The sequence below is a fragment of the Lygodium microphyllum genome, chromosome 10 (assembly GCF_053477565.2).
Source record: "Lygodium microphyllum isolate KBCC chromosome 10, Lygodium_microphyllum_v1.1.10, whole genome shotgun sequence".
In the NCBI taxonomy this organism is placed as follows: domain Eukaryota; kingdom Viridiplantae; phylum Streptophyta; class Polypodiopsida; order Schizaeales; family Lygodiaceae; genus Lygodium; species Lygodium microphyllum.
Genome location: NC_141144.1, coordinates 48,278,151 through 48,287,946, shown reverse-complemented (window position 1 = coordinate 48,287,946; position 9,796 = coordinate 48,278,151). Strand labels below are relative to the sequence as shown.

Here is a 9,796-nt window from a genome sequence, read left to right as displayed (position 1 = left end):
TTGTTCATGATTGTCATGTATCTACTGTTAAAGCCTTTATTGAAGAACTTTATGTTGACGAGTGGCTGCAAATTGGACAGTATCTAAGTTCATTGACTCGAAGAGCTGATTGAACAGATGATGAATTCAAGAGAATCAGAAGGAAGGCTTATGGATATTTATTGAAAGATGGTTTTCTTTGGAAGCATCCAAAGAAGAGAGGCGGCTTACCCTTGAGAGTAGTTTGTGAGGTAGCGATGCAGATACAGATTATGCGAGAGTTTCATGAGAGTTCATGGGCTAGTCATAGAGGTGTGTGGGCTACCTATGAGAAAATTAAAGAAAGATACTGGTGGAAAGGGATGTATAAAGATGTTTCCCACTTTGTGGAGACTTGCCGCGATTGTCAGCTTTACTCTTTAGTGCGGCATCGTGATGAGTTGCATCCGACCTATCCACTATGTATGCATTATAAGTGGGTGGTAGACTTGATTACTTTGCCAGTGGGACTTTGGCAGATGAGATATCTTGTCTTGGCTAGGGAGGATCTTACAAACTTTGTTGAAGGCAGATCTTTGTGGACGAAGACCACCACTACAGTATGTAAATTCTTGTTGGAAGAAATATTTTGCAGGTATGGATGTATAGGCAAGATTACAGCTGATCGTGGAGAGCTAGATGTAGATGAAGCTAGAGAATTTTTCTCACGGCTTGGGATTAAGTTGGCTCTTACTACTGCTTATAATCCAAAGGGAAATGGCAAGAGCGAAAGAGGACATCCGCCGATAGTTAAAGCATTGGCAAAAGCTTGTAGAGGTCGGATTGGAGATTGGCCGAGATTACTACATTTTGCATTGTGGACAGACCGCTCTATACATAGCGTGACTACTGGATATATGCCTGCAGAGTTGATGTATGGGCAAAAGCCTGTCATGCCTACAGAAATCTGTGCTCTCACATGGAGTGCTCTTCCATGGCAAGAGAATTTATCAAGGGAGGAGCTTCTAGCTCTTTGGATTCGTCAACTAGAGAGAAGGACAGAAGATGTGCAGCTAGCAATTGATCGTTTGAGGGTAGCTCGACTCAGAAACAAGGACAGGTTTGATTTGAGGCATCGCTTGAGGCCTAGAGCCATAAAAGAAGGAGATTGGGTTCTAGTCTATGACAGTAGTCTAGAGAATCAACATAGTAGCATGAGAAAAATGGTTCAAAGATGGTTTGGACCGTATGAGGTGAAACAGGTTTTTGACAATGGTACCTATGAGTTGGCTGAATTAGATGGAACAGTATTGAGGGTGCTCATTGCTAGAAAATGGGTCAAGATTTTCAAGAGAAGAGAAGATGAAGAATATTCACTTGAAGCATTGGTAGAAGAAGAGCAAGTAGAAGAAAGTCAAGTAGAAGAAGCAAAGAATATGGATGATGAAGCTGATGGAGAAACAGGTCCACTAGAAACTGATGAAGGACTTGACTTGTTTGTGGACTTGAATGATCTTGGATAGTTGGCTCATCCGAAGGATGCGCAGGTTTAGAGGGGGTGGATGTCGTGCTACTGCGCATCCGAGCCGTAAACACCTCCATTTTTTTTTTTGCATTTGTGTTATTTTTCCGCGTGTGTTTCATTGTGTGTGATTGATGCATTACGATAATCCGTCCTTTCAGTTCCCGCATCCAATGTATATATTCCGCTAGTGTGTGTGTGTGTTTCTGTTTGTATGCATGATGTGTGTGTGTTAGAAAAATATGAAAAACTGATGCCAAAGGACATTATCAAGCTGATAATTTCAATGATGATCTCTAAGAAAAGTGCAAGGAATTGTGGAATCAAAGGAAGCTTTGTGGAAGCCATCATCTAAGTTCAATAGTTCCCATGAAATAGAGTTGAAGGAAGTCTCTCAAAAGCTGCTTAAGCGAGTAAAGGTACATATTAGTGATATCATTCTAAAAGGATGCGAAAACTCAGGCTCAGCGGCTTCTTCAGTCATCAATAAGCAAGGTCTGAACCATCTCTCAAGGACTCTCAGGAATCCTTCAAAGGGGCTATTGATAGCACTAGTGAAGCACCGAGAGAGCATTTTGCCACCCAGTCCTCAAGGCCGAAGTCGAAGTTTATGCACAGATCACCCATCACAAAGCTGTCTATTAATGGGGCAATTGATGACTCCAAAGATACCCTAAGTCAGTCCTCAAGGCCAAAATCAAAGTTTGTGCGTAGATCTCCTGTTGGTGTAAAGAAACTAGAGCTATTCTTGTCAAAGAGGAGTTTTTTTTCGCTCAGCTAAAAGAGGAGAAGGGGAGACTAATTCCTATTGGTACGTCTATCAAGGGGGACTATTCTATGGCGTCCTAATAGCGATAGAGAGGAGATGAGGGGGATAATGAAGTTTGATTAAAGCTCAAAGAACATGACTGCAACTTCCAAGGATGGAGCTCAGAGATTGTGTTTTCGTCATCGTAAATGATATTCATGGCAGACAAACTCCGAGGCAAAAAACGCTGCTGAATCTGAGGGTGACGGATGATAGCGGACTAGGAGGAGGAACTCTAAAGTCGAAGCAGAAGGAAGGGTCGCAGATCGAACCCAAAGAAGAAAAAGAACCAGCAAAAGAAGCTTAGGAGGATCATAACAAGTTTAAGCTCAGGCAACAATTCATTAGTCCAGACTGAAGAGGAGGAGATCGTGGCGTCGTTCCTGTCATCAAATTTGAAGCTAGTCATGCAGTTTTTTGGCCCTCTATTCATCAAGAGATTGTGGAAGATTAATCAGTATAGTTTATTGCATTCTTTGTGCTGAGAATTCTCCCAACACAGAAATGTTTTAACGAAGATTGACAGGAGGGCTGTGAATTCATAGATTGCATCTTCCGTGTCATCGTGGACGAGAGAGAGAGGGGGTTAATCATTTTATCAATCTCAAGAGTCCCTGCAGACTCTCCTTTTCCTGCACACACAGTCATCTTCGGTGAACCTTCCAGGCCGCTTTCGCCTCCATCAAGCCCCTTTTCTGCATATGGATACCTCCAGATTTCCTTCCATAAAGCTTCTCTTATGGTGCTCTCAAATGCGATTGGCAATACATAACACGCTGAGAATTGGATAACAGATTTTTGATGGGCTCCCGAATTTCTCACTCAGTTTTATTTTCATCCCAGGAATGGACTCATTGAGACTCTCCACAAGTTACAAAAAGTTTTAATAGGCAGTTTTCACGCATTGATGATGAGTACAACAGTCTTGAACAGGTGACACATGCTTTGAGAGCAACGGGCCTTGAATCATCAAATCTGATTGTAGGTGTTGATTTTACCAAAAGCAATGAATGGACGGGAAAAAAGTCTTTCAATGGAAGAAGCCTACATGCTATGGTTCCCAATATTCAGAATCCTTATGAGCAGGTGATATCTATTATTGGCAGAACACTCTCACCTTTTGATGAAGACAATTTAATACCTTGCTTTGTCTTTGGAGATGTGACAAAACATGATCACAACATTTTCAGTTTTTACCCAGACCAGCAACCTTGTCAAGGGTTTAAACAGACTCTTGCACGATACAAACAAATTGTTCCTCATTTGTGCTTGGCTGACAGATTGTTCCTCATTTGTGCTTGTCTGACAGATTGTTCCTCATTTGTGCTTGTCTGACAGATTGTTCCTCATTTGTGCTTGGCTGACAGATTGTTCCTCATTTGTGCTTGGCTGGGCCCACTTCTTTTGCTACCCACAGAACTCCATTGTTTTATGTACATAGGGGTTGCTGCCTACAGAACTCCTTTGTTTTAACTTTGTATGGAATCCTGAAAATTTGTTCACAGGAATTATTACCCAGCAGAATTTAACAAGTCTATGTGCCAATGGCAAAAACTGAACTCGAACATCTGAATGTAAAGCTGGATATGAGTTACTACAGCTTTTTCTGAACATGGACTTCATGTAACTCAGTTGACAAGGAATATAGTGAACTTTGGCATCAAAAATTCGATTTCTTCTTGTTAGTCTCTTTCCTTGTTGCAACTTGAACACCGTGTTCAGCAGTCCTTACACGAAATCTATGACAGCGTAGCTCAAGTTCGGGAATACAAGGCTTATGTATTTTTGGGTGTGGCTTTCACAATCTTCGAAAAATCTGTGTTTTATCCTTCTTCGTATGCTGAAAATGCTTCAGCAAACCTGCGTATAGGTAGAGTACCTTCCAATGAACAACTTTGCAGTTCAGAGTTTCTGCGCAGGAGCAACCCTTCTATGAGTTTTGAACAGAAGTCAGTTTTGACTCCAATTGACTTGTCTAACTTCCAGAGTACCAGACTAATGTGACTTGCAGAGCTTGTAGACTTGCAGAACTTGTTTGCTTTATGAAACTTGCAGAACTTGACTTAGAATACTGGCAGAACTTGGACTTTGCAGACTTGCTGAGTTGAGAACTTTTGTGTGACATGTAGATTATGACTTAGCTTAGGTGATTAAGCTTAAGTAAAGGACAGCAAGTCGTCGTGAATTTGAGGGGGGGGGGCGTTTTTTTCTTCACACGGCGCAAAAATCGAAGGTCTTGTGATACCACTAGATTACATTTTGTGAAGCTTAAAGCTTCTTTAAGCTTAAGCTAAGCTTCTTAAGCTTTTAAAGCTTATGATTAGAAGACTTAACTCTCTGGTTTTTGATGACTTGATGAAGAAGAGATAGAAGTGGTCCTCCGTCTCTGCAGGCTGGTCCTTCGCAGTCTGATGATGGGAATAGGGGTTCTTGATCGCCAGGAATTTGCATGTATCGACCGTTCGTGACGAGATTGACCGTAGAGCCCGATCGTTCCAGGAGCTCCGCCTTTGCACAAGATGGGTAGTGATTGAAAGCTCTTGATCTCAGCTTCGCTCTGATACCATTGGTGCGCAGATCCGATGTTGTACGCTCGCATAGTGAATGCCGGAAGGTCCCTAAGAACAATAGAACTCTACTTTTTGCACAAATTACAAGGTAAAAAGCATGAACGACATGAACAAGAGACCAATTGGGTGTAATCTCCCCCCATGCCTTGTGTGAGCGCTCCACAAAGCATGTATTTTATGTAGTAATCATCTTCAAGCTCAAATAATAGCCCAAATTACAAAATAGAAAGCTTTTAGCTTTTGAGTTTGCATCCAATTATAGCAATGATCACTTTACTTTGACAATAATGCATCACAAGAAATTAAAACTCAAAATTTTGCATAGCAATTCTAGATTCATAAATGCAAGGATAACCTTAGTACAAGAAGGACAAATAGCCTCTATATTGCTAATGATTGTTTGTCCCATGGGATAGAATAATGATAACTTCAATAATGTTAAAGGAAATTTTGATCCATTGAGATTAGAAGTCTAATACTATGAAGATACACCCCACTTACAAATGACTAATATTTACATACTTAGGATCCTTGGACTCATTCAATGCTTGGCTATATAACATGCATTGAACATACACTCGTTACCCATAATATGGGTCTACTATAGATGAGGCTTCTCCTAGGTGACCATCTCACTCTATATAGATATTCACATGCTACACAGGAGAGGACATTGTATGACATCCAATAACTTGCAAGCTCCATGATTGGATAACCCTTCTCCCTCATATGCAAATGTCCTCATAAGAGTTGAGAAATGTAAAAGAGAATAAATCAATTGTGTTTAAAAATTCGTCTTTCTATAAGTGTAATGATGATGTAAAATTTTCCAACTTCAATTGAATTAAAAACTTTCTATTGTGAATGCATGCGATATGCTTGCATTGGTGGATTTGCATCCCCTTAAAAGCATCTATGAGATCCTAAAGATCTAATTGACTTTTCGGATGAAGAGGTTCATGCATGAATAAAATGAACTAAAATATCTTATCCAATTACAAAGATTATTACATGATGGTGTAGGCTACATGCTAGACTCCAAGTACTCCACCTATGATTGTTGGCATTAAGAATGTTAGATGTGTTGTAGCCCCTTTACCAAAAACCCCTGTAAACATTTCAGAGGTAATTTATCGAAAACCTAGCATAGAAACTACTACGTTTATTACGATGTCTCTTATATATGTACACTTTTCTCTCTTTTAATTTCAATTTTGTCCTCTTTGGAGAATATTTTATATGGATGCATCCATTTTGTAACTTTAGATCACAATAATGAAAAATACGCCCTTTGTTAAATTATGTGATAGGAATGCATGGTCAGAAAATATGCATACCAACCTCTGTCCTTGCAATAAACTTTTTGGAATGCTAGGTATAAATATTGATTGACTTAGGATTCTATATGACATTACATACTTGTAGCAATATGATCATCATCATCATCTCTGTATCTACCGTGATGAGTGTGCATCACTACTACGAGATCGTGAAAAGTTAAGTGCATGTCTATATCCAAGCGATTTACAAGAGGACTAGACGGCCAGGATTGTTTAGCTAGTTTACAAAGGGTTTGAATGAGGGAGATTTATCTCTTGGTTCATTTGTGGCATTGGAGTGATCGTGGGGTTAAATGATGCATGTGTGTACATGTTACATGGCATTTAGACCATTCTAGGATCTTTTGCCCTTGGCAATGCTACCCCATGGAGCCATCGACTTGGTTGCTAGCATACCGTATATGGCTAAAGTGAGACAGGAGATCAAGGCACACGTCATCAGCCCACCGTAGTTGGTGCCGAAAGTTGCCACATCGAGCTGCGCATCCAACCAATTGTAGGCGCCTATGTAGACATCTCTACCTAGTAGAGAATACAAGACACGTGCCGGTGTGAGGATGAACTGGTAAAGGTAATGTAGCCATGAGACGGGCAAACCAAGCGTATCAAATGCTTGATCCAAGAACCAATCACTATGAGCAGATGCAAGGACATCGTCGACTAGTATCGTGCCACCGAGAGTGAGAGGGTTGTACAGCCCAAGCTTGATGGTGGAGGAGAGTCCTGCAATAGTTTTAGGATGCATGCGTCATGGGGTGTGTGTGTGACATGGTAAATTATACATATAATCATGTGTATCGGAGGTACGACAAGGATTATTAAAGCAATCATGGTAGGATCATGTGAATGAGAAATTATACCTGTAACCATGTAGGGGCTAGGAAGTTCTGTGAGAGGGTATGTGGAGCTCACTACACCCCATAAGACGTCGCCAATTTTGATGTCTCGTGCTCGCTTGAAGGAGACTCGTCCTTTGATATCTGCAATCGTCATACCTTGTTAAATCCGCATGCAATTCAAACGTATTCAGATTGACGCAATGAAGTTACAATGGTAGCACAAGAGGTAGCTAGTCGTACACACAACTGAGTACGCATTTGAATTCGACATATTGTAGATTCTCACAGAATTTGCACTAATTCACTAAAGGGAACAATCACAGTAGCAATCCTAGTAGCATTAACGCAATTACAAGATGACCATTAATTATCCTTGCACTCGTCGATCCTCGTTAACATGGTACCTGCTCCTGACGATGGGACAAAATGAAGGCCACTAATGTGCAGAGTCCTGGCAGCAGTAGTCGAGGCATTATATGTCGATGAATCACGGTTGATGTCGTGGTTCGGGCCATAGAGTAGGACGCTTGTGGCGGGCTCCATGGTGATTTCGAGAAATGTGGTGATGGCATCAGCTTCCTTATGGCCGAACGCATAGACATCCTCGTACACGATGGCCTTCTTGGAATGACTCAACACGGCAACCTGTTAGACATATTATACATTGATCATGAGTAGAGGCCAATTTCGTTCAACAAGATTCAATAGAGTACGTATGTGAATGAAAAAGAGCAATCGTCATTCTAGTCATACTAATTAATTATTAGGAGACTAACAGGATCTTGTAAAATGTCACAAACCTTGTCACCCAGTGCAAGCTCGAACATAGGCTTCAAGTTGCCGTCTACAGATCGAACCAAGGCATCGCCTGCACGGCCACCGTGAGGTGAGTGACACTGTATTTCATCTAAGCGGGCGAGCTTGATCTTACAAGTTCAGTTCCAGCATATAAACTTTCTAATGAGAAGATACGATCAATAGTTTACCTGGGAAGCAGCTGGATGACTGTAAGCATCCCGATCCGCCGACCGCACCTCCGATGATCTCAATCCCGAGCACACCGGCCACACAGAATGGGGCGAAGACGGTAAAGAAGCCGCAGCCGAGTGCAGTGAGAGCTCCAGTGCCCAGACCGATGAGGCCCCCTGAGTTTCAAAACCATCGGACGAGAGGTGGTTATCGGTTAGACATCTTGGCTAAGTACTTGCTCGATCTTGTAGATTATATAGTAATGAGTCAGAAAGTATACACCAGATCCGTGTGTCCTACCTATGGCTGCGCCCGTCCCGCTGCAGTCCAGCGTATGCCTGCCGTGCCGGCGGCCGCCCATCATGATAGAGCCCAGGCCGTCGTCGTCGGGAAAGGCGAGGAGCTTGCGCTTGTTAGTGCCACCCGAGGAGTAGACAGCAGAAATGTCGCTGCCAGTGACGAAAACGCCGCATCCCACGGATCCAGCGTTGTTGGGGCACACGATCTGGACTAGTTGTATTAGAATTAGTGGTGGAGGAGGCAGGTAGAGTTGTACAGAGCACGGGAATTACAGAACTATACAGGACGTCGATGAAGTTCATAATGCTAAAATTCATTCCAATCTACCGAACAAATAGCATATTCGTGGCTAGGATTGAGTCGACCTACCGCGCTTGTCCGACCAAAGTTATCGCTGAAGACGAACTCCGTTCCCGAACCATCGCTGGCAGCGAGGCAACCGCCGGTGGCCACCAACTGCGTGCAATTAGATGCGAGCATGTGTCAATATGCAGGCCGATGGAGTACCAAATTAGCTATCAATCAAAACCTTGGTGGTTTTTTTTTCTTAACTCCCTTTCTGTCTTTTCTCTCGACAATTAACGTACCTGCAAGGTCAAGTCCTCGCTGGCGCCACCCCACTCGTTGGCGACGCTGGCGCTGATGGTCTGGGTCCCCGTGTCGACGATGAGCCTGCAGGCATCGTTCACGGAATCGGAGGGCACCACCGCCCACAGTAGGGCAGGGGTGCCGATGCCCAGGAGCGAGCCGGCAATCTGGCTCCCCATGGCGCCGATGAAGGTGTTGGGCACGCCAGTGCCGGAGCCGAAGGACGGCGTCATGGCAGTAATGCTGAGCTGGGCCGACGCCACCTGCAGGCCTAACAATAATATGGCCACTACTCCTAGCCCGATTCTCAGCCTGAAATTGATCATCGGTCGTAACTTAGGATCATCGCTAGCTACTAATGTACTCCTCATGCTGATAAATCGATTGAGTTGCGGTGATACGGTGCTGTAGTTGCAGCTGAGCTTCTTCCTATTGCTGGTTTAGGTATTCCCTTGCGTCTAAAGCACCAATTCCTTTAAGTCTACTACTGAGGTGATTACGAGTTGTATCCATTAGCGCAGCTGGTCCTTTATAGGGGGACTCCCATCTCTCGTCTAGGTACGGTGGTCGCGCCTGGCTATCCGGTTGAGAACATGTCAAAAGCCCTCTGACTGGTTCAAGCGGTGGAGACTCCACACTCAGTCAGCGACCGCGCACAAAGGACCTTGAAAAGGTCGGTATCGTTGGTACACACAAACAGACACAGCAGAGAGGGACACACGCGTGTGCGGCGACTCGTATTCATTAAAATACATGTTATACCATTGTGATAATTGATTCCTTACAACGTGCAACCGCAGGCCAATATCTTATCCTTCCAATTTCTTCGTGATGCTACTACGTTTGTAATCTTCAACTATCCTTTCAGGCTCAATGTCTGACATTAACATAAAACAACATTC

At 43.1% G+C, this 9,796-nt stretch overlaps 1 protein-coding gene across 1 annotated transcript; it reads right to left on the bottom strand.

Moving 5' to 3' along the window:
* Window positions 1–6,163: 6,163 nt before the first annotated feature.
* On the bottom strand, window positions 6,164–9,406 carry LOC148029975 (uncharacterized). Its single transcript, XM_087687167.1, has 8 exons — window positions 8,894–9,406; window positions 8,676–8,762; window positions 8,307–8,511; window positions 8,024–8,182; window positions 7,838–7,905; window positions 7,442–7,682; window positions 7,059–7,178; window positions 6,164–6,921 (listed from the first exon to the last, which is right to left on the bottom strand). The coding sequence occupies exons 1-8, from the start codon at window positions 9,263–9,265 to the stop codon at window positions 6,533–6,535; spliced, it is 1,641 nt and encodes a 546-aa protein (XP_087543293.1). The 5' UTR covers window positions 9,266–9,406; the 3' UTR covers window positions 6,164–6,532.
* Between the last annotated feature and the right edge of the window lie 390 nt (window positions 9,407–9,796).

Bases quoted from the DNA above. Each gene is read 5' to 3' on its own strand.
- LOC148029975 (XM_087687167.1), bottom strand. From the start codon at position 9,265: ATGAGGAGTACATTAGTAGCTAGCGATGATCCTAAGTTACGACCGATG. The intron at 8,512-8,675 runs GTAGGTCGACTC...CAACTAGTCCAG, and splicing joins ACTTTGGTCGGACAAGCGCG to ATCGTGTGCCCCAACAACGC. The intron at 8,183-8,306 runs GTAGGACACACG...TTTGAAACTCAG, and splicing joins CGGGACGGGCGCAGCCATAG to GGGGCCTCATCGGTCTGGGC.